This window comes from Sceloporus occidentalis, unplaced genomic scaffold (genome assembly GCF_023333645.1).
Source record: "Sceloporus occidentalis isolate IW3139 unplaced genomic scaffold, rSceOcc1.0.p SCAF_3, whole genome shotgun sequence".
Taxonomy (NCBI): Eukaryota; Metazoa; Chordata; class Lepidosauria; order Squamata; family Phrynosomatidae; genus Sceloporus; species Sceloporus occidentalis.
This window is the reverse complement of record NW_028316983.1, coordinates 182,803,027-182,828,085: the sequence shown is the minus strand read 5'-3', so window position 1 is coordinate 182,828,085 and position 25,059 is coordinate 182,803,027. Positions and strand designations below refer to the sequence as shown.

The following is a 25,059-nucleotide window of genomic DNA, read 5'->3' as shown; positions in this document are numbered from 1 at the left end:
GATGGGGCTACAGTTGGCTAATTAACAGCCCCAAGCATCCAGGTTAGAGAAGAACTTTACCAGCATTTTCTAATCACAATACCTGAAGGGAGGGATTATATGAGGTGACTTAAATTACATTTTTCATTTTCTCCTTCTCTTCCATGTTCTTCACTTAAGAGCAGGCATAATACTAAGCATGCATGCCACTGACTGTCATAGCTATTAGATCTGGAGTGTGGAGGCTGTTGATTTAGCTGTGAATGTGTCTCTCTGTCAAATGCAGAATGTGAGTCTCAAGTTTATTTTATTTTAATCCTACCCTGTTTTTCAGAAGAGTTATTTGTTTGTACATAAAAAGCAAAGGACGGCCAGCCTATCCTCGTGTAGAAGGAGTTACACAGCCTTAGATCTGTAGCTGAGAAGGCCTTCTATTGTGTCATAACCAAAAGTGCCTGCAAGGGTGTTGGGAATGAGAAAAGGCCTTCCCTGATGATTTCAAAACTCACAGGGAAGCCTTTCCTGTAGCTCGCATCCATTGTTCCATGTCCTAGTCTCTGAAGGAGCAGAAAACAAGCTTGCTCCATCCTCAATATGACGCTTCTTCAAAAACTTTAAAAGGGCTAGTCTATAACCTCTTAATCTTCTCTTCTCCAGGCTAAACATACCAAGCTCCCTAAGTCTTTCTTCACAGGGCATGGAGTATCAGCTCTGTAGTTTGGCAATTTCCTTAGAATCCTCTGCTAGAAAACTTTAGTGCTGTAGTTTTGGGTGGAGCTGTGGACCAGATCTTTCTAGCAGAGAATTCAAATGATGTTACCACACTACTAATCTCAGGATATTACAGGTGGAACCATGAAAGTTAAAATAGCATCAAAGTGACATAATTTGTCCCAAGTGGATATACTCATAATCACTTCCTTACATTTTTGTTGTTCTAAGAAATAAATTGGAAAAGTTATAAAACAATAAACAATAGAAGACAATAAAATATCAGACAATAAAATGTAAGTAAATAAAATAACAACTTAAAAGGTAATACTAGACAGCATCAATCTCTATTTTGAGGCTGGGTGATTTCAAAATATTAGCCTTGTCCAGTAGCACTGCTGGACTTAACAATGTTCACTGCAATGGACTACCTGGTTGTCTCGTCAGCACCCACAACAAACAGATTAGCAATCTATCATTCCTTGAGCCAGGAAGTCAGCTGGTGGCAAGGCCCAGTTCCACCTGTCAGGATAACCACTCAGTAATCAGGGCAATTATTGTGACTTAATATTCTCAACAAAATTCTTCATTCAATTGCTACACTACCTGCCTACTCCTCCACTGGCACCTTCTGGAAGTTGAGTTCTTTTTAAATACAAGATTGTATTTTGTTCACCTTTTTAACATTCTGCTTTTATTGGACATTGTTTTGGAGGCCCTGATAAACAAATAAAAAATCTATTACTATTTTAATTCATAAATAACATTTTAATAAATAAATAATAAACACATAAACATAAAGAAAACTTATGTCAGCAGTTATGCAAAAAAAGTAACCAAATCTTTACCATTCCAGTTCCCACACGCCAATTCCCATGCATTTAACACTTGCATTTTCAGTTTCTATACATGTTTAGTCTGCTAGGAGACTGGGTTATCATACCAACACCAACGAAACACACACACACACACACACACACACACGAAGAATACAATGTGATAGAATAATTTTCTGGGAAATGAATGGCCCTGAGTAGATATTAGAGGATTGAGCTGTAAATGCCTTGGTTCTTACATAGTGCTGTCAGATTTTTCTCAAAAGCAAGATGACTTCAGGATATACACACTTTGTTTGCTAGAAGGCAATTAGAAATAAGATGATTTTATTCACACACTGAATGTTTTGGGCCTTGACTATAAATGGCCTTTAAGAGAAGGGGCTCCCATAATCCCTGACCAGACCACAGGAAAAGCATCTCTTGTCTCCGTGTAATGCTAATATACATACATACATAAAAGATCCTCCTACCTGCTCTTGAAGATCACAATTATATTCAGGAAATCTGATGGCCTAAGAATTCATGAACTCTGGATAATTAAACTGATGCAACTTGATAAAATTAAGGGTATTATGAGTGTTATATTTTTCTTTGCTGGGTCTTTTGAAACCAGTCCTGTGGTTTGTGGGGAAAGAAGTAGTTTCAAAATTTATTACACTGAGATCTCACCATCTCTGAAGGAAATCCAAAATAATAATTTAGATAAGCTTTCATCTTTCTGACAGTTACTAATAATGTTTGCAAAGTATCTTGCACATAAAACAAAGGCCTGTTACAGACGGGCCTAAAAGTGCGCGCTCTGCGCATGCTAGGGTTAGAAAGGGGCGTCCTTTCTGGATGCCCCAACCCTAGGACACGCGGAGCACTCACAAAATGGTGGCGGCCATTCCACACAGCCGCCGCCATTACGACGTCACGACCAGTCCCCCTCTAAACGGGGCGCCCCCTCTAAACGGGGCGGCGCGGTTGTGACACAGTGGGGCTGCGCGAGTACGACTAGAGCACCCTTTCTGCAGCCCTGGAAGGAGCTCCATTTAGGAGCTCCTTCCAGGTTTGCATCACTGGGGGCAGCCTTTACATGGCTGCGCCCAGCAACACAGAGGAGCCCCAAGGATACCCCTTTCCAGGCTGCGGGGAAGTGGCCTTTTGCTGCTTCCTTGCAGCCTGGAAAGCGGCGGATTGGGGCCTCAGAGGCTGCTGTTGTGGCAGCTGAGGCCCCAATACACCAGGGAAAGGAGCGCCTACAGGCCGCCCCAAAGGGGCAGTCTGTAACGCGCCTAAGAATTCACCCTAATAAACATACAATTAGTATGAATTCCAGCACATATTTTCAAAGAAATTGGTAACCAAAGTACCTACAAGCTGGCAACAGAATCAAACAATATACCACAATTAAGTAAGATTTAACATGAGCTCAGAATAAAGCATTAGCAAGACTTGAAGATGTAAGATGGGACTTACATTTCACTAGATATGTACAGAATTGCCCTGGAAGGATAGATTTCTAGAGACATTTACCTTAGAATAAGTCTTACTGAAGGTAATGGAACTTACTTTCAGGTAAATGTGAACAGGAATGGGCCCTCAGGTTTTTTTTTTGGAAAAACAACATAACCAACTAAGCCAGTCTTTTGAATTACAGACCACACTGGTCTGTATTTTTTCAGTTTAAAAAGTTTACTTTCATATTCCCTTGGTAATTTAAACACATACCTACACTAAGAGGCCTCCTGTGGAAATCTGCCTATACAACCACAACCAAGTGTGAGTTCCGTAAGCACTCTCCTGAACTATGTAGAAGCTACAATTACCATGGATACCTGTGTTACTGATGTGCTCTTTCAAGCTTCCTCTTAAAATCAATACTTCAACCAACATTATACTGCTAATGAAACAAATCAATGCAAGTCTTTCTTGGAAATATAATTGCTAACAATGCAAAGACACTTCTTTTCCAATAGCACTCTGTTTCACTGGTTAATCCATTTGAAGTATTACATAGCATAAGTGGCCAGTTTGTGGCAATCTAACTTAAGATCTCAAAACACACTAAGCCATCCACCCAAATATGGAGAAGTATGAGTAAGAGCATTTTAATAACACACTAATTCTTTTGGTCAAATAATTTGTCTTCCCAAATTCCTAATTAACAACTGTATGGAGGAATTTGGCAGGACACACCTTGTAGCATTTTACTGGACCTATCCTATATGCTACTTCCTGTACTTTTAAAAAGTACTCCCAAGCACAGAATGCATAGAGAGGATATCAATAAACATGGTGTCTAAAATTGAGCTTTCTCTATTAAAAAATAAATAAATCACTATACAGAAACACACTTGGAAGTGTACAATCTTTGTTGTACCACCATATGATACAATCAGCCCTCTGCATCTATGGATTCAATCAGCCACAGCTTGAAAATATTCCAAAAACGAAAAACCCCAAACCCCAAAAAGCAAACCTTGACATTGCCATTTTACGTAAGAGGGACTGTTTTGTTTTGTCTATAATGGGACTTGAATATCCACAGAATATCTATAGGGTTTTTGGAACCAAACTCCAAGAGCTTTGCTGACAAAGCCTATAGACACAAATGTATGATTTGGGAGTTGTGGTGAAGTTCCATTTCACATTCTAACCACTCTATCAAATTATAATACTTTTAAACATCCTTGGTTATTCTAGGGACAACCAGGAGAAACTGTTTCAGAGTTAGCTAAATGCATTTTGGTTTATTATCTGAAGTGTGAACATGGGCATGAAAATATAAAAGAAAGTTCTCTGTTCAGAATTACTACAAAATGATTTGTACTGGTGGGAAAACATCATATTGTAGTAACTAAATTGATCTTCTCCCACCTGTTACCCTCCAGATGTTTTGGAAAGCAACCCTCAAGATTCCCAACAACTGACCATGCTAAGTAGGCTGAAGGGAATTAAAAACATCTAGAGACATCAGGTTAGAAAGCCTTCTCTAATTTAACTAATGAGTAAGCATCAACCTACATACCAAATATAGTATATGGTACCAAGAAAGTAAAACTGAAGTTTCCCAACTTTTATTGCAAACGTGAGGCAAAGAAAAGCAAGGTCAGACAATATGCAATTTTTACTTGCATTTGGACATTACAGCAAGTTGTCTCATTCCCTCCCCACCACCACCACCCTGCAGGTGTAATACTTATTACAAGCAAGAACACAGGCTTCTGACTGTAATGTTTGCACTTTCCCATGCAACATGCTCCCTCTATAGCTACCAGTCTCAGAGCCCTTTGTGCATAGACAAGAGGATGGGAGAGCTAGTGGGTGGCAGAAAGCACCATAACTCTCTGGTATATTGATCCCAGGGACAATGGAAGTAGAATTTACATTCATGTCTTAGGATTATTTTGAACAAAGTTATTTATATTATGCTTTCAGAAGAAACTGAACATCTAATAGTAAACAGTTCTTGGTTTTTCCAATCATATTATTTCAACAGGCTTTCTTTTTAGACCTTTGTACCATAGGTCCCAACATGTAATTGCACTGATGTGTTCATCAGGCTACTGGTGAGAATCCGTGGGGCAGGCAGTAAAAACGTGCAGCACCAAGGACAGTTCCAAGTGATCCTGATAACCTCTGGAGTTTAACAAAGGCCTCTTAAACTAGTGGCCCAGGATTATTCCTTCCAGGCTCTACCCCATCCCAGAAGGTAGGAAGACTCAGGAAAGCAACCCCTTGGCTTTTATTCTGGAACCTTGTCACCACTCAAAAGTACCTGCAGAGGTTCTGCTAGGGCTGGAATGCCAGCTGTTAGGTTTGCAGAGCTCCTGAAAATGGATAGCTTGTTCTTCGGGGCCAGGAATTGGGAAATACCAGGTTTGTTTGTTTACAGGTATGGCTGCCCCAGGATCAGGGTTTCAGGCCTGACCCACCCCAGATCATCACAGCCCAGTGGCTCAGAAGTGTCAGGTCTGGCCAGTTCCGGAATTAAATCTGGTCTGATCAAAACTGTCAGACTTGGCAGATGAAACAGTGTCGGGATTGGCCAGGCCGGGGTCTCCTAAACTGACATCACAGCCTCTAAAAATGACAGGTAATTGTTGTACAGAAAAACCATATGTATTTTTGCACAAATGAATTCTCCCCAAACAAATCCCCAAGTATGAATAAGGCTTGAAAAGTGCAGAGAAAATGTTTGTCTTCTTGCAGGATGGGGAATATTTTGCTTCAGTTATTCATTCTTGGATGCAAGAACAAAATAAGCAAAGATTTACATCCCTAAGTGATAATAGCAATTAGATGCTTCAAAATGTTTGTGATTATTCATACTTGACAGAAAAATGTAAGTACAATAGATGTTTGGGAATACTAGTGTACCCAAACTGTCACCTAGGGAGTGTTGTGCGCATTTGGAGTTTTAAAAATTCAAAAAGATTTTGGGAGTGGGGAGGAAGCCATACAATATCCCCTGGGGGGCATTGTGCCCCCAAACACCCATATTTTAGAGACTTGTCCCTGGAAAACCATACCAGATAGAACGAACTTGCTACAATACTCTTTTTATCCAAGTAAACCTGGCTGTAGGGGGCAGACAAATTATAGAAAGGATTTTTTTTCATTCTCTCAGATATGCATTATGCTCAGAACATTCCTTATTACATATGCTTTTACATTTTCAACCAATTTAATAAGTCATGGTACCACTATCACCCAAATACATATTGTTTGCAAACTAATATTCACTTAGCCTTAGCTGCACTCCAATCCAAGGCAATCATTATACACCCATGTTTATAATTTACATATTTCCTTATGGGTGGTAGGCAATCACATCAACCATCCAGCCAAAATGAGGTCATTGCAACACATAAGGTGACTACTAAACTGCCACAACAAAAGGTATAGATGGTTACAGTATGGTAACTACCACCCACAGCACATTTGCACAGAACTCCCCTATAATTATAGAGACATGACTAGTTAGCCAACTCCTTCTCAGGTCACCTGATCAATGCAATAATAAATTTATTTTGTGCTGGCTATTGCTGCCAGCTGAAGTTACTCCGACAAGCTTGCTTGTCATGTTATCATCCTATTCAGAACAGTAAAAGATCCACCGATTCTTTCATCAGGACACTTTTATGTCATGCTATGTAAAGGTTTGTCTACAACTTACATAATTCAATACCCATGCTGGTTGGGGTATTATGGAGTTGTAGTATACCAAATATTATTCCAAGCCCTGGACTAATGCCAATACTTTTTGTAGCACCTATTCTCCTGATGCATACTTGGTTATTTCAACTTGTGTACTTTCCCACTTTGGCAGTTTTATGACCATACAAACTGGATTTTACTAAGGCAGCAAGTAGCAGGTGACTTTATTTCAGCACTTGGTACACTCCCAACCCTGTGGCCTAAGTGTCTACAGATGAGACAGATCTTCTACTCAATTTTGGTATGTTTAACCTGGGGTAGAGAAGGTTAAGTAGTGACATGATAATCCTATTTAAATATTTGAAATGATGTCACATTGAGGATGGAGCAAGCTTGTTTTCTGCTGCTCCAGAGATAGAGCAATAGATTCAAACTACAGGAAAAGAGATTCTACCTAAAAATTAGGAAGAATTTCCTGTCACTAAGAGCTGTTTAACAGTGGAAGACACTGTTGGTGGAGTCTCCTTCTTTGCAGGTTTTCAAACAAAGGCTAGATAGCTATCTGTCTAGAGTCTTTGATTATGCAATCCTGCATGTCAGGGGGCTGGATCAGCTGGCCCTTGTGGCCTCTTCCAACTCTAGAATTCTGTTTTTGTGTTTTTGTTTTTACCTTAAACCTTTAAACAAAGGGGAACAGAGATACGCTTCTCATCATATAGTTCCAAAAGCTACCCACACACTTTGAACTTATATTAGTGCCATGGTTTAAAAATTCAAAAAAACTACAGATGCAGAGCAAGACTAAACACCATTTAATGCACTAGCAAAATGGATGCCCCAGATGTAACTTATCCATTTCAAGAGCACATACATTTAGATGTGCATTCCACCACAGAGAGAAGTCCAAACATGGCACTGAAAGCAATGCTCACTAGAGTTGGGAATAACTCAGTTTAGTTGCTAGGCCTGTGAGTCCTAAATGTGGGGTTCAGTTGTTCTTCCACATGCATTTCCATTCTTGGATGAGGTCAAGAAGTATAAGAAATGGAGGAGAAGGATTAACAGAAGGAAATATTTCCTTCTTTTTGTCCTTGTTTATTGGTTTCCACCTAATGGAGTGAAAACACTCTGTCAAGGCCTTTATCAGTTTTTCTCATCACAGGGAACTTTGTAAATGCATTGAGTCAAATGAAAGCACTTACAAATCCTTTCAGCACTGGTATGTTGTGGTCTGAGCAAGAGGAGCATCTCACCATACAGGGGCAAGAATAGTTGAATTGTGGCTCACCAGTACCTTTCAGCTCTTAATGATAAACAGCCAAAAAAAATGAGAGCAACTAGGCTAACAGGGATGTTGGAAAAAGGATCTGCGTGTGTGTCCACATCCCATCACAAGTAGAATCTTATACATATTACAGGTAAATGGTTGCACAAGGCTGCTGTTTGATCAACTATTATCAAGACCATGATGATGATGCTGATCATCATCATCATCTTTATAACTTGCTTTTTTTGCAAAACTGGGACTCAAAGCAGCTTATAATTTAAAATAACTCCACAATCATTAAAAACATACAAAATTCAATATTAAAAGAGAATTAAACTATGCACTATAGTAAAACAATTTAAACTGTGCATCTTAAAAAGATAAAATGCAGTTAACAACAGTTCAATGTAAACAAGACAGTACCCTCTTAATCTCTTTCTTTATAAACCTTCAGTTATAAAAGTCTGTCAGAAGTCTTTGCCTGCTGTTGAAGGACAGCTAATTGGGGATAAATTTGGCCACCCTAAAAAGGGAGGCCTGTTTCATGTCCCCAACAGCCATACCTATGAAAGTAAACCTAGACATCAGAGTATTATGGGCAAATAATTAACAAGGAGAAAGTTTGCTGTTTTCTCTAATAGACTGGAAACCCCAAAAGCAACCCCCCCCCCTCAAAACCAAACAAACTGGGGGGAAGGTAAGGAAAGAAGGAAACAAATTCTGCAGACTATCTTAGGGATCGTAGGGTTGTTCAGATGCTTTGGTTGGTAATATGCTTATTCCACACTTGACACAGGAGATCTCTCAATTCATTAACAGAAGTGCCAAAAAATCATGCAGCTGTCTGTATATGACACACACACACTAGTGCTGGTGAACAGAAGATTCGTATCACTTATTTTCAGTGTCTAAATACAAAAGCAACACAGATATTTGTAAAAAAAACAGGTTATATTCCTTCAAGGTAGCACACTCTGAGTAAGACTATAGAACAGTTTTAAAACAACACAAAGTTCTCTACTATGGTTAAAAGGGCATTGCTCTCTGGAGATGGATTGCTTATGCACTTTAATCCATAGAGCAGAAACATTTCACATGTGGTCTCCGAGAAACAGGTGGGATGGGTTAAGACTTGAATTATTCATTTGCTATCTCATAAGGACAAAAGGTACATTAAACTACCTATCAGCGTAGGAGGTGTAAGAAAGCCCAGTTGAAAATGTCAAACAGGAAGGATACACAAGGCATCTAACAGGGTTTCCAAAGTGTGTGTGTCAGCAGAGGCACTTAAACACACATATATTTTTTTAAAAAAATCAAGCAAGCAACATTGGACAAAACAGACCAACAGAAGAACAGTGAAAAAGAAAGCTTACAAACCTTCAAATCAGTTTTTCCAGCTCATCAATACATCACAGTGCTTGAAACAGTAACACACTGCTAAAATCCAGATGAGGTATAATTTCTGCTACTATTTCTTGCACACACAACCAAAACCTTTCCTTCTTTTTTTAATGAAACAGCCAACCTTTCCTTCCATACCTTCACTTACCCACCCTTCCCATGTGAAAGATACTTTTGTTGTTGTTGTTATGCGCTTCAAGTTCCCAACTTATGGTGATCCTAAGAGCCTATCATGTGGTTTTCTTCACAGATTTGTTCAGGAGAGGTTTGTTATTGCCTTCCCCTGAAAGTGAGAGCATGTGACTTGCTCTCATAGTCCAACACTCAAACCATTATGCCACACTGACACTGCTCTTCTCTTTTTCCCCTGTCTGCTTCCCCACACCACTCCTGGTCAAAAATGCTGAAAACATATTAAGCTGATGTTCTATAGCTGCTCCACGTCCTATTCTTAGGCTCTCCTTTCTTCATGTACCACCACAGTAAATGACTTGAAGCATGAATATTAATCTGTATAACCATACATTTCATACTGGAGCTATCTTTGTATCAGGGAGAATTTAAGTATTTTTTTAACATTTCAAATTTTCCAGCAGAAAGTTTGTTTCAACATGTATAAAAAAATAGTTACCACAAGATTTGTCATTCTTCTGCAAGAACTGCTTTTGTACAAAAATAAAATTTAAAAAATGTATTTGGCACAAAAATCCTTGTAAAATTTCAGCAGAAAATTCCTAAAATGTATGCATGGGAGAGGAGATCATTAAGTTCTATAACATTTCCCGGAAGAGGAAAAGTTTTTGAAACTTTTAAATCTTGTATACTATGATAAAAATGTCCCAAAAGAAGAGAAGCGAACAGAAGAGAAAAGAGAAGCGAGCCAGCTTGGTGTAGTGATTTGAGCAATGGTCTACAGCTCTGGAGACTAGCGTTTAAATCTCACTGAATCATGAAAACCCACTGGGTGATATTGGACAGTCTCAGAGGAAGACAAAGGGAAACCCCCTCTGAAAAAATGTTACCAAGAAAACTCCATCATATGTTTGCCTTGTGTGTGTGCCTTCCAGTGGCCTGTCGACATATAGGGACTCCATGAATTTCATAGAGTTTTCTTACGCAAGGAACACTCAGAGGTGGTTTTGTCAGTGTCTTCCTCTGAGATATAACCTACAGCACTTGGTATTCATTGGTGATCTCCCATCCAAGTACTAACCAGAGCTGACCCTGCTTAGCTTCCAAAACGAGACAGGATCTGGTCTTTAGGGTATATCATCTTAGGGTCACCATAAGTCAGAAATGACTTGAAGGCACATAATAACAAGAGGAGAAAGAGAGGTCCAAAGCCTGATAGGCTCTTATTAGATAAAATTTAGTTGGTATTAAGATAGGATAGCATCCACAAAAGACAAACAACATCAGTATCAGACACAATAATCAGCCTGCTGTTCTAGCAAAAGGAATAAATACCTAAGGTTCACATATGAAAACATAAGAAATAATAATTATTGGCATCTTTCTACCTACCATTAGGGATATATATCTATTTGTTCTTCATTAAAAATTGTTTTACATTAAAATTTCTTCAGCGATCAACAGATTTTTCACCCATAGCTACCAAGAGAAACAGAGAGAGAAATCCAACAGAGGAACCAATTGTATCTCTGTTCATTTATTTTTAACTAGAACATGGGGAGAGGGTAATGTCCACTTAAAACAATAGAATTTCTGGCATTCAGCCTGAATACAAACATGCCAGGTTTATCACCTCCCAACTTGCTTGCCATTATTGCAAACCTAACAAGATATGGCATCTGATGACTGATCTATGGTGGCAGTTTCACACATTTTCATTAATGATGAGGAACACCAAACATTGAACTCTGACAGTGTGGGCACACTTCAGCTAAAAATCAATTATTTTCTTATTGTTTCAACAGGACATAGTTTATGACAACAAGGTGAAATCAAACAGATTAGAATGTTTAAAGCCATCTAATGTGAATCAGCATATATAATCCTCTACTGGATTATAACCTCTACAAATATGAGCAAGAGGCAGTAAGGTCTGATTTTGTGTATGCTCCTCTATATGCAATACGAGTTATCTGCCCAATATAATCATGGATACAGTACCCACCATAGAAAGAAGGGAAACTCATTTAGTTTGCAAGTGTTTACAAATCAGAATATCTATGGAAACAAGCCAGAACCAACATCAGCACCCCATTTCTCATACCTACAGTACTAAATTTAATTCACATTTATAGTATTAAGTAATAATACTTAAGTAGAACATGACATGTGTTTCTAGTCTGGCCTCTGGACACTTTCAGGAGTTCCCATTTCATCAGCAATGCAAGTCTTCAGCCTGTTAGTCAATGAGATAAAGGCCAATACTCCTGACAATTGAATTAAAGTAAATGCCACTATTAACATAAAAGGAAAACAAACAGGAGTTTAGCAAGATAATTTGATGAAGCAGCTAATAAGTTTCCAATATTATATTTCTGTTTGGAATAAATACTTCCTTGTGGATTTAAGTAGTTTTAATTTCAATACATGTGTATATTATCTGGCTCTTAGAAGCAAAACTGAAGACTGAGGTTTAGCGTATTAATATAAAAAAAACAACTTCTCTGAACATCTGTGGGCATTTAACCTTTTTCTCTACTTCTCACCTTCTATGTCTTTGAATTTCTCAGTACTGTATTACTTCACAGCCTACCCTATATTATCATAGATTGAAGAATATTAGCCATGTCTCTTATTGATTGGCCTTCCCTGGGGCCATAAAGAAATTATACCCCCCCCCCTCCTTTACATGTCACCACAATTCTTTCTAGACCCATCATTTCCTCACAGAACTAACAGCATGTATACCTGACTTTTCATACCTCCTGGCTATCATCTCAAACATATGCCACGACAACACTACAGTATAATGAAGTAATCAGGCTTCATTGTTTCATGGGGTATGGGAAGATGCCCCATTCACCCTAATACAGAATTTCATGGTTCTGTCATTAATTTCTATCCATAGTCATTGATGAGAGTATGAGCCTTCTCTTCATTTTCAGCAGTAAAAGACTTAGAAAGAAAATGTTGTCTGAATGGGGTAGTTTTGGAATCTCTGTCTGAAATATATACACACCATACAGGCCTAGCACCAACACCCAGTGTGATGGGAAAAATGCTAGGCATCCAGACAATTATGAAAGCTCTTTGGTTTCAAGAACCTAAGTTACAGAGCTAAAAGGAAATAATGGATGCCAAGCCAACAACTACAGCAAAGGCAGGTGTTGGTTTGGAAATGAAGAATCAAAGTTGCAGGGAAAGCAAACAGCCCATTTCCTTCTCTAATATGTCTTTTAACACTGTTAAAATTTGAAATGGTTTCTGTCCCTCTTCTCCTTCCATAGATTGAGTTATTTTCTCAGACAAGTACCATTGAATGGACTAAGAATGTCAGCCAGCAGATTTTTCAGGACACAGTTTTCAACACAGGCAGAATTCAAGATAGTATGAAAGCCATTAAAGTCTCTTGTTCAACCAACTGGTTCTGTCATTATCCACTCCTAGATCAGGCAATTCACTATGATACAGTCTGGCAATACAGAGCTGAAATACCTAGATGATCCAGAATAATTTAAATTATTGTCCAGGCTCTTTTTTCTCACTCTCTTAATATTAATTAAATGTATGTGAAGCGAAATAAGTAATCATCATTGAAATTCATACTACTACTACTAATAATAATAATAATAAATTTTATTTTTATACCGCTTTTCCATAAGATCAAAGCGGTGTACACAAAATTTAAAACCAGTTACAAACACATCATAAAATAGATAAAACCAATAACACAATACAATATACAAATCTAAAACAATCATTCTAAAGGGTGAGCCAGGAAGTTGATGGGATCAAAGTACACTAGTTCATTTTCCTGAGGGGAAGGCTTGACAGAAGAGGAAAGTTTTTAGCCTCTTTTTGAATGTTTCTAGGGGGGTGATCAGGCGGAGTTCCTCGGGAAGACTGTTCCAGATTTTTGGGGCTGCTACTGAGAAGGCCCTCTGGGATGTAGTAACATATTTAGATGATGGAATTTCTAGCAAGTTCTTCCCAGTTGTTCTGAGTGTGCGGGGCGGATTATATGGGGAGATGCGGTCCCTCAAGTAACTCGGGCCCAAGCCATGTAGGGCTTTATAGGTAATAACCAACACCTTGTATTGTGCTCGGAAGCAAATAGGCAGCCAGTGCAGATCTTTCAGAATAGGTGTTATGTGGTCAAACCTGGAAACACCAGTGACCAATCTGGCTGCCATATTTTGTACCAACTGAAGCTTCTGAGTTTGGTACAAGGGTTGCCCCACGTAGAGCGCATTATAGCTTACCTAGATACAGAATCATCATATAAAAGCAGTGTTCAAAATATACTTCTTAAAATTCAATGTGTTACAAAGATCAGACTTTATATTTGGAGACAATACTAATCAATTTGTGCCAGAACTGCACAGAAGCCCTAAGTGTCCCTCAATATTACTGGAGGGCAGATAAGAGTGAATATGCAAAACAGGGCTTTTAATTCTGTCAACATTGCTTTACACCATGAACAACCTGAAATTTTGTGTGTTTCTAAAACAAAAAGTGACAAAGCTGGTACTCGCAACAGTTCATACAAAGTACTGCAATACTAAATGGAGAGAAATATTATACTAATCAAAATGTACAGGTATTTATAATTTCAGCTATTTGAGGGTTTTAAAATTTTTTTACGTGAACACACCCTGTAATTCAAACAGGCTTCTTCTCTTAACAAAAGGCTGCTGTTCACAGGCAAAGCCATACTATCCTTATTGATGTCTCCCTTCATTTTGTGCTGGAATTAAAGTAGCACAGCTTTTCCCGCTTTAAATATAGTATTTATTATTAATGATCATATATATACGAGAGCGACATATGCAGAATACATCAATAATAACAGAGCTGGGATTCACATCTGGGTTTTTACTAAAATTCAGATCCAACAACTGGAATCTGGTGCAAAAAACACATCCTCCCTCCCTGTTCTTCGGAGAAGAAGAACTGAATAGAGTAATTCCACTTACAAAGCCCACCCCTAGTTGCAATAAGCTTTCTTTAGTTTAGCAGTATAATTTAGGGTGGTGGTGGTGATGGTGATGGTGAGGATGAGGATGAATGATTTTGCTGCTACAGATGTTCAAATACTGAGAATCCAAGTCGCCCATCTGCTTGAGGCCTGATACTGTTGGCTAGATCATGAGAAGGGAGGGATCCTTTAAAAAATATAGACTGGGGCTCCATCCTCACCATAGAAATAATCCAGGTTGACACAACTTTATCTGCCATGGCTCAGTGCTATGGGAATTTTGGGAACTGTAGTTTGTTGTGGCACCAAAGCTCTCCTGACAGAGAAAGCTAAACATCTCACAAAACTGCAATTCCTAGAATTACATAGCATTAAGCCATGGCAGTTAAAGCGGTGTCATGACTGATTTATTTTTGCAGTATGGATATAGCCAGTGATGCTGGGAAAGGTAGAGGGTAGTAGAAAGAGAGGAAGACCACAGGCCAAATGGTTTGACTGAATTAGAGGGGCCATAGCCCTGAGCCTTGGACCTGAGCAGGGAGGTCAAGGATAGGGAATCTTGGAGATGTCCCATCCACAGGGTCACCATGAGTCAGAGTCGACTGAAGAGCAGTTCACTGCAACAACAAATTTACTTTAGTCATTTTAAGAGTTCTTTTAAAAAAAAATAACATGGTTTAAATGAAATGTAGATTTAATGCAAGCCATCATGTCAAAACCTACACTTAACCTGTTAGATCAGAGTCCATGGAAGTAAACCCAAATGTATTTCTGCTTTCCTATATAAAAACAAATTATGTGGACAACTATCTGGCTTCCAGGCCCAAGAACTGAAATAGGACACCCAGGGCATATTTTGTGACTATTTTATGACATTCAGACAGCATGGCCATTTAGGTAACCATCCAATTAGTTCACACAGTTTAAAGTCCTGCTGGTTCAAAGGGTTAGAGTTAAGCCTAAGTAGTTCTCTTCTATAGAAAACAATAGGCATTATGCAATATTTCTGTAAATTCCATTAGTATTCATCAGTGGTTTCCCATCCAAGTACTAACCAGGGTTGACCCTTTTTACCTTTCAAAATCAGACGGGATCTGGTGGTTTTAGGGCATTCAGTATCATTATGGAATTCAGTTTGTGCAATTTTGTAAGCAAAATCATATAGAAGATGCTGGTGACAGAGAAAAATCTATGTAAACCTTTAGGAATCAAATCTAAAGAAAAGTCTGAAGTCATTAACATAGTAATGCGCTGTTCCCCTCTTAATTAGCCTGTAAGAATAAATTAAAAAAAGAAATCAGGGACCTGTAGCACAGAATATTAACCACATCTAGGACGTAAGGATGAGGTTTTGTCCTTAATCCAACTACTGGCCTTAGATCAACTAATTAATCTTGCAGATCCCTTCCTTTAAAAGAGACATATTTCTCTAGAAAATCTCTAGAAAACTAGACTTAAAACTTCTAGAGTCTAGGTAATTCCAAATTATGTGGACCACTTTAATTTTTTTATGTTTGAACACCAGTCTTAAAATCAGTTTTTATAACAGTAATAAACTTGAACTAATACCTGTTCAAATACTGTGAGCTAAACCCAATTGCTAATCCTGGTTTGCGTACACCCATTAGATCAATTACTGAATGGCAATATACCTATGTACATATACCTATGTAAGATCTATTAATTCAGTGGTTCTGAAATAACTAGGACTAGCAATTAGATTTAGCCCTTTCCTTTCAAACAGAGTGTGAGTTAGGCTGCCATAAACATGACACCCCCCCAAAAAAAACTAAGAATAGTTAACAGGCTGTGCTACAAACAAAATTTCCAGTTTAATCTTTTGGATACATATATAGTTTTACAAAGTAGCCAGCTGCCTCTCATTAACAACTGCTGTATAGAAATGAGGCCCATCCCTGTCTTATTATGATAAAAGCCAAATGTGCAATATCACGTCACAGGAGTTGTATGCACACTAAGCAAGAGAAAGCCACATAAACAGGGTTCTTTACTGTTTGCAAACTCATAAGCAACTTACTTTCTACTATACTTCATTCTGATGGCATATAAGCAATTTCCAGCTACAGCCGACTTGTAATATCCCCTATTCAATAAGGGGCTGCTTACACCAAGTAGATTACCAAACTACACTCTTATAGTGCTGCTATTCAACTAACTGCTCTGGCTGCCTCCTGTTGCATTCTGGGATTTGAATTTTAGGAAGCAGCATTTAGAATTCTCAGGCAGAGCTCATAGGCCTCACTGAACTACAAACCTCACAATGAAACAGGAGGCAGCCAGAGCAGTAAAAGTGGAATAGCACCACTAAAAGAGTGTAGTGTGGTAATGTGGAGCATAGTAGAAGCCATAGCAAGTACATTTCTATACTGTTTATCAGTGCACTTAAGTACTCCCTAAGCAGTTTACAATGTATAAGAAAATTGCCCCCAACAAGCTAAGTACTCTTTTTAACAACCTTGGAAGGAGGCCAGGCTGAGTTGACCCTGAGCCTCTGGCTGTTATCGAACTCACAACCTTGTTGTTTGTGAGAGTGGCTGCAGTACATGCATTTAACCACTGCGCCACTGGGGTATGTTTATATGCAAAGGGATCTTGTCATACCTTTGAGACCAAGTGTGTGGGAAAAAGTTGTAATATAAGCTTTCATAGACTCGGTCTACTCAAGTCTACAAAAGCTTATGCTACAGCTTCTTTTGCTCAGTTAGGAGCAAAACAGACCACCCTGAAGGTGCGGCTTCCAGCCACCACTTTTAGTGCTGGATCAGGGTCGCAGCAACCTAATGCCATAGCCCTGATCCAACACTTTCCCAACACAAAAAGAAGCAGCAGAAAGCCACTCCTTTTTGCACCAGGAAAAATGCACCTTTGCATGGTGGCATTTTTCTGTGTTTCTGCAGCATAGCATGTGTGAACGCTGCACTGCAGAAATGCCATAAGGCCACCAGACATGCGGTCAGCCATGCAGCTTCCTGGCACCATGGGGGTATGCTGCTGTCTGAACACCACGTCCCCATGCCGCTGGGAAGCTGGCTCTTTTTGCTGGTCTGTACCACATTTTAGTCTCAAAGGTGCTACAAGATCCCTTTGCATACTGATATTCCAGAGTAACACAGCTATCAGTCTTTGAATTCTACTAAAAGTTTATTCAGACTAGGCAGTCACATGTAAATCAGCCACCAGGGAAACTTAACCACTCTAGGCTACATGAAGGACAAGCCATTTCCTTGAAAGGACTTATTCATTCCAGATAAACAGGTGATTACAAGATTGAGATACCTGGTGAGTACAAGACTAGCAAGTACACAATAAACAACAGCAGCTCCATATATGTTCTGATGGGATATATTTTGTGCCTGCAACACATTGGGTGTAAATCCAGTTGTTAATCCCTGTTATGGTATACCCATTAAATTAATGGAATTTGCAGAAACATTACTTACCATTTTCCCATCGATTTAAAGGGTCTATTCTAGTTGGGACTGACAATTAGATTTATGCCTAAGTATTTTGTCATATGGACAAAAAGGAGATTTTGTCAACTGCTAAGATGTCAGAGATTTCCATTTCTCGTGAATCAAACAAAGGCTACATAAACTGAAGCATCTCAAACAGCCTGCGTAGGTGTTACAAATTTTTTGCAGAGTAAAGGAAAGCATACATAAAGCAAAGTGTCTCTTCAACTGCCGCCACTATTCCTGAAACAACAAATAAATAAAACAATAAATACTATGCCTAATGCAAGCAGTTTGAAGCAGCCTCCAAGACTTGTGGATGAGCTGGAGAAAACCCTAAATGCTTGATTTTGATGTTCTTGGGAAACATACAAATAGCTAATGAAACCGGCCAACAATCTCACTTGACTGCTTGAGATGCTGAAAGCCCAAAATATTTGGAATAGGTTCCACAAGTAGACAGGACAATTAGGAAGACGTTTTTAATGAAACCCATATCATCAGGATTTGCCAATCCCTTGTTCTGAAGCGAAGCTGCAGTTCCTGCTCAAGGAACAGGAAAGAAAGTGCTTGAGGAATGAGCTCCACCCCAGGGATGCATTTATCCACATTCCTAAGTACATTTGTTTCAAATAAAATAGTTCTCTATCACTGCACCTTGAAGTAGTTATATTGTCTACCTTGAGTCTCTTTTCCCTGTAGCAACACGGTCCAACTTCTTTTACAGAACTTGAAAAAGTTGGTTTTGAGAACCCCCGGCCAGCAAGACCACAATTTCTGGGTGTTATAATTCAGATTATATTATAATATTATATATTATAATGGTTTGGCACAGGGCAATTACTTCTGCCTTGAGTGAGATCCAGGTACGGATCTCTCCAAAGGACAAAGAATAGAAAGTAGCTCACATTTTTCACTAAGGAGAAGACTATGCGTCAACAACCTTGCTGTCAGATTGTTCAATTAGAACTGTAGTTGGATAATAACAAGGGGAAGGTATTGATGAAATTGCTTTCAATCCATTCTCCACAACAAATGACAGTCAAGAAGAAGAAAAACACATGCCTGACACAAATCTAGGAGTAGGTGTGTTGACCATAACAGTGAACCCTAATATTATGTATTATTTATATGTATTATGCTACTATTTCTTAGATTGTACGCCATGGGCAGGTTTACGCGTATCTATTTTATTGTTTATATGTACAGCGCTGTGCAAATCTTCAGCGCTATGTAACTAAAGCATAATAATAATAATAATGATAATAATAATAATAATAACAACACAAATTTACACATCCACATGATGGTAAACACATTCAACCAAGTCCAACAAAGTCCAAAATCCACAAAAGAGCAACACCTTTAGTGCCATTGCCGATGGGTGCCTTCAAGTGGTTTCATAAAGCAACCCTAAGGCGAACCGAACCTATCATGGCATTTTCTGGGGCTGAGAGTATGTGACTTGTCCAGAGTCATCCTGTGGGTTTCCATGGCCAAATGGGGAATGAAACCTGACCTCCAGGGTCATCGTCCAATGCTCAAACCACTAGACGATGCTAGCTCTCCCAACACCTTTATCGATCAACCAATATGCAAAAAATACATCCTACATGTATGGTAGTAATGCCATAATTAGGCCAACCAAAAAACAAAATCCCCGGCACAAGCTTTCCAACAGAACTTTGAGCCTTTCGGGTTGATCTGCTAAACTAGCACAATAAGGACTTTGGAAGATGACCAAGCTGAGTATCTCTGTGCACTGAAGACACCGAGCTCCTTCTTTTGAAAGGGAGGCTCAAGAGATCAGCAGCGGAAGATCCAGGTATCCCTGCACCCATCTGCTCTTGAAAGATAAGGCAGGAAATGATTTAAGATGCTTCAGCACTGGAAAAAAGCAACGAAAGAGCAAAAGTTTCAAGGCTCTGGACCTGCCCTGCGCAAGCTAACTCCGGCGACTCCTCTGTCCCTTTGTGATCCATTCTGTGATTATGGATCAAAACCCACTGCAGAAATAATCCAGTTCAAGACCGCTGTTAAAATGCTGTTGAAATGATGCCTGCCTCCTAAGAGTCTGGAAGCACTCTCCAGCCCCAAGGCCTGGAGCGCAGCTTGGGCGCAGCTTCTGGCCTCTTCAGATGCCTCCTGGGTCATTTAAACAGCATCCCTCCAAAGTGACCCAAAGCAAGCAGCTTTCTTTTGGCCTCTCTCTTCAGGCCCGACAGTTTCTCAACTTTCCCCCTTTTTGAATAAGCCAGACAGCGCTTAATATCAGCCACAAGTGGGGCTTCGACAACCGAGAGAGACTTTTACCACCCTCCGAGACGTGGAAGAGGAGGACCAGGAGGACCGGCTTTTGGGGGGAAAGGGGCACTCAAGACCACATTTGGTTTTCGATTCAAAAGCGACAAAGAACAAAGAACCCGCTTTGGGACCGCTTGAACTCTTTGTCTGGCTCAAGGCTATGGAATTCTGGGAGTTGGAGTTTGTTGTGGGCCCTGTGGGCCAGACCAAGAGTTCAAGCGGTCCCAAAGCGGGTTCCTTCTCGAGTGTAGAGGCAGCCTGAAAGCTCCCCTCCCCCGCCCCCCCCCTTGGATGGCGGGACCTACCGGTGACCAGGCAGATGGGGAGCAGGAGTCGGAAGATGAGGCCACAGACCACTTCGGTGGCCATGGCCGAGCCCGGAGAGGCAGGAAGCCCCCGCCAGCGCCCCTCGCCCCAAGACCCAGCAGCAGCAGAAGAAGAAGAAGGGGGCCCCGCGAGCCTTCTCTTGCGCCTTCTCCTCCTTCGTCTCCTCTTTCAGCTTCTCCTTCTCGTCCACTTTGGCCTCCTTCGCCTTTCTCCTTCACTCCTTTTTCTTCTCCTTCGTCTCCTGCTTCTCTTTCACCTTCTTCTCTTTCTCCTCCTCCTGAGAAGGAAGGCGCCCCGGGCGCTGCTGGGGCCAATGCCGCCTGCCCTCCGGCTGGAGAAGAAAGCAGCGCCCAACTCCTGAGCAGAGGGAAGCCCAGCCCTCCCCCGGAGGAGAAGGCGAGGGGCCCCAAAGCCCTCGGAAGCTGGCAGGCGGGAAGGGAGGCAGGGAGGGAGGGAGGGCAGCCTGGGCCCCTTTCCCTGGCGCCAGGTGAGGAGGAGGAGGCGGAGGAGGCGGAGGGCTTGGGCTAGTCCCTGGGGGGCCAGGCTCTGCCAAGGAGCCTCCGCTTGGGACTCCTGCTGCCCCTCCGCCGCCTCTCCTGGGGAAGAGGCAGAGCCCCCAGAACCAAGACCCTGGGAGCCCTCCCTCGGGAGCCTTCGCAGCCCAAGCCCCGGCCGGGAATCGCGCGGAGCAGCTCGGCTCCCTCTCCTTCCAGGCGCCGCGCGGACTTTTGCCTACCTTTCTCCTCCTGAATGAAATTTGGGGTGGCCCCGCCCCTGGGAGGGAGGGGGAGGGCTAGGGGCGGGGCTTAGCCCCAAGCTGGAAAAAGGGGGCTCCAGGCCAAGAAGGGGGGGCTTCCCTTCCTCCTCCTCCTCCTCCTCTTTGGGAACTAGGTAGGTTTAGGCTGGAGAAAAGGCGGTCAAGAGGGGAAAGGACAGCCCTGGGTTGAGGAGGGAGCAAGCTTCTTTTCTGCTGCTCCAGAGACAATCGGACCTGGAGCAAAGGAGGCAAGCTGCAGGAACAGAGATTCCACCTCAACCTTAGGAAGAACTTCCTGACAGTGAGGGCTGTTCCACAGTAGGAGAAGTACTGTGGGGTCTCCCTCCTTGAAGGTCTTTAAACAGAGGCTCACTGGCCATCTGTCAGGGATGCTTTGATTGTGAGTTCCTGCATGGCAGAATGGAGTTGGACTGGATGATGGCCCTTGGGGTCTCTTCCAACTCTTCTATGGACTTTTTTACACAGGGACCTATGTGCTTCCATCCCAAAAATGGTTAAAGCACTGGCAAACCAGTTCATTCTCATTCTCTGAAGATGCCAGCCTCAGATGCTGACGAAACATCAGAAAGAAACTCTGCTAGAACATGGCCACATAGCCCAAAAAACCCACAAAAAAACTATGGATGCCGGCCATGAAAGCCTTAGACTTCACTAATGCTTATCACATACAGAGCACAACAAGGGGTTAAAAGCACATTACTTAGGCAAAAAATGCAAATTTGGGTTTAAGACCAATGAGGACAAATCCCCTTGCTAGCTTTTGTGCATGCTCCAAACTGTGATTTCCACAAGTGCAGACACACCCAGATGCTCCAGAGAGGGAAGGGAAACCGGGGAGGAAAATCCTCTTTGCCTCAGAAGCTGTTTCAGAGGAAGGCAGGAAGAGGTTTCCTTTCGTTGTCCTTTTTTTAAAAGGACATCCGTGGAGACAGAAAGGATGCTCAACACCACAGAACTGTAGCAGTTCCATGCTACTTTAACTTTCGGCCTCCATCCTATCAAATGCTTGCTGGAATGTAGAGTGCAATAAGGGCCTACTACAGAGAACTAACATACTGTAGTGCTTTAAGTGTTGGAGAAGGACACTAGAAGACCAGGGCTCAAATCCTCAGGGCCCAGAAGGGGGGTGTCAATTGGTACATCAGCCAAGAGAACCAAGGAGGAGCCCATGAATTTCTGATGGCCCCCTCCCTCAAATATTATATATATTTGAGGGAGGGGGCCATCAGAAATGTAGAGCATTTAGTTCATTTAGGGCATTATATATATATATATATATATATATATATATATATATATATGCAAATTCAACCAAAAACCTTTTACGGTCTACCAGGTCTCAGACCTGACTTGTTGATTCAGCAACACTGAATATCGTCTCAAGCATTGCCAAAGAAATTGATTTTGGTAAGTGTTATTAGAAATTTTGCAGATAAAAAAGCCATTAAACCTCATTTCATTAGCTGATTGGGCATATTGTTGCTTTGTATAAAGTATTTGTTTTTCATTCCTTCTGGGGCATAGGGAACCAAAGTTTACCAGCTATCATATTAAAATGCCTGAGAGTAGCCATCATGTTCTTATACTTTCATAAGCATACGCCGAAAGCTGTCTGCTTTGTTCATGTTTTATCATAACCATATTTTTCTACACAGGAGGAAAAACTACAACGTTAACAATTCATGCTATACCGTTATCTTAATTGAAAAGACCTGATTGAGGATCACTTCCAGTTGTGCAATTCATTGAAACTGGTGTCTGAAGAAACAAAGGGGAAACAGTAGAGGGATGTAGGTTGAAGGCAAAAATGGTGGGAGCCCCCACAAATCTTACTGAATGGGGCATTCTGAGGCCACAGTAAAATACAGCCCAAGGCAACCTTCATTTTAACTCCCGCACCCCTGCATCCCTTAATTAGTAGTAGGCAACTGATATTACCTGCAAGCAGTACTCTCTCATCTGTTCTGGTGGGCCAAAACTACACTGTAGTAGGGGGTGCACGGAGGTTAGCATTGCAGTGTACAGCAAAGATCAGGTTCCTGTCCACCCAAACCTCCCAGGGATGGATGCATATAAGCAGTAGCCAGTCGGAACTAGGAGCCTTCTTGAAATATTAGGCCATTCCATGCAATGTTAACCTTTAGCAGAGTTTTTTTCCCTTCATTCAATGGGGGGGGGGGAATATTCCTACTCTTCTCCATGGCTTCCTTAGTGTTGGCTGATGACAAGTTGGAGATCCAAAAGCAATGTTTGTCCATCTCTTTTTCACTTTGGCAGTTCCCCAAGGCTGTCTGGCAGCATAGTGGAGGAGGAGGGGTAGTATGAATGACACTTGTCTATTACATCCACTTAAAACTTTTTCTAGTTCTCTTATCTTTCTTCAGAGTGGAGTTAAAATTCAGACTTCAATAGCAGCTATGATATAATAGGCCTATTTTTATTCCTGCATAAACAATTTCTAGGCTACTTTCAGAAATGGAAGGGGGTGTATTCAAATATCATACGTAAACTGTAAGTGCTGTCCATCCTTTTTTTTTATCATACTCGACTCATGCAAACAAAATGTAAGTGGAAAGCTAATTGTATCCAAGCTTTGATCAAGATGCTTTATTTCTTCTTCTTCTTTTTTCATAGTACACATGCAGGAGAAACTGCTCATAGAATTCAATATTCTAGATTCAACTGCAAAATGTCTAACCTGATTCTATTTTGTTTATTTACCTGAAAGTTACTTTCTGTGTGTTCATAAGACCTTATTCCTGGAAGAGTGAGAGCAATGCTGCCTGAGCCTACGACTGATAGAAGAGCCATGGGATTGATCCAAAAGTGTCCTTCTGTTAGTGGTCTTTTCACAGAAATGCTGTTTCTGAAATAGTGGAGGAGTGCTGCATGGAAAAAAAAGTGGCCTGCATATCCAGCAAAGTTCTGCCTCCATATTTCACAAAAGACAAGTGCTCTCTCTCTCTCTCTCTCTCTCTGTATATAGTGCCCATGAGAGTCCATATGCAACAACCTGTGTTTCTCGTTCACTCTGTTTCTGGTCTGCAGAAATAATCTGCAGAACTAATCCAGTTTGGCAACACTTTAACTGCCCTGGTTCAGTGCTAGGGAATCCTGGGAATTGTAGTTTATTGTGGCACCAGAGAAGGCTAAATGTCTCACAAAACTACAGTTCCTAGCATTCCCTTGCATTAAGCCAAGACAGTTAAGGTGGTGTCAAACTGGATTATTTCTCCAGTGTGGATTGGACCTCTTACACTGTAACACAACTGATACATTGTGGTGCTTCACCCTGAAAAATCTTCCACTGGTTTGCTCAGAATTTCCCTAATATATTTTTGTTTTCTTATTGCTCAAGGCTTTCTGGATCTAAGCCATCATCTCTCTGCCAGCAGAGCCCAACTATCATATCTGAACTGAACTATGCTATCAAGAGAGACAGACTAGCCGTAACAAAAACATAGGAATTTCTTTATCTGATAAACTTGGTAAAATAAAGCAGCATGAAAAATGCATTTGGTTGGATCCAGATTGTGTTAATCTCTAGCAGACTCATTGAAAACAATGAGACTGAAATGGTTGTTTCTAATAGTTGTATCTAACTTGGAGAATGACCAAACCTTGATCCAACATGTAGTATTTTAGAGCTGCATATAATAGTGTGAATCTGTCAGAAGAGCAGTTTTAATACAGTGCCTGCCCCCTGAAAGGTTATGCAGGAG

General features: G+C 40.8%; 1 protein-coding gene across 1 annotated transcript in view; it reads right to left on the bottom strand.

The window, feature by feature from the left end:
- LOC149317196 (piezo-type mechanosensitive ion channel component 2-like) overlaps window positions 1-20,930 on the bottom strand; it is a 285,183-nt gene extending 264,253 nt beyond the window's left edge. Inside the window, exon 1 of the mRNA XM_089517023.1 lies at window positions 20,538-20,930. Within this exon, the coding sequence (XP_089373149.1) occupies window positions 20,538-20,601 (64 nt within the window). The 5' untranslated portion in view covers window positions 20,602-20,930. The remainder of the gene's footprint in view (window positions 1-20,537) is intronic.
- Window positions 20,931-25,059: the final 4,129 nt, after the last annotated feature.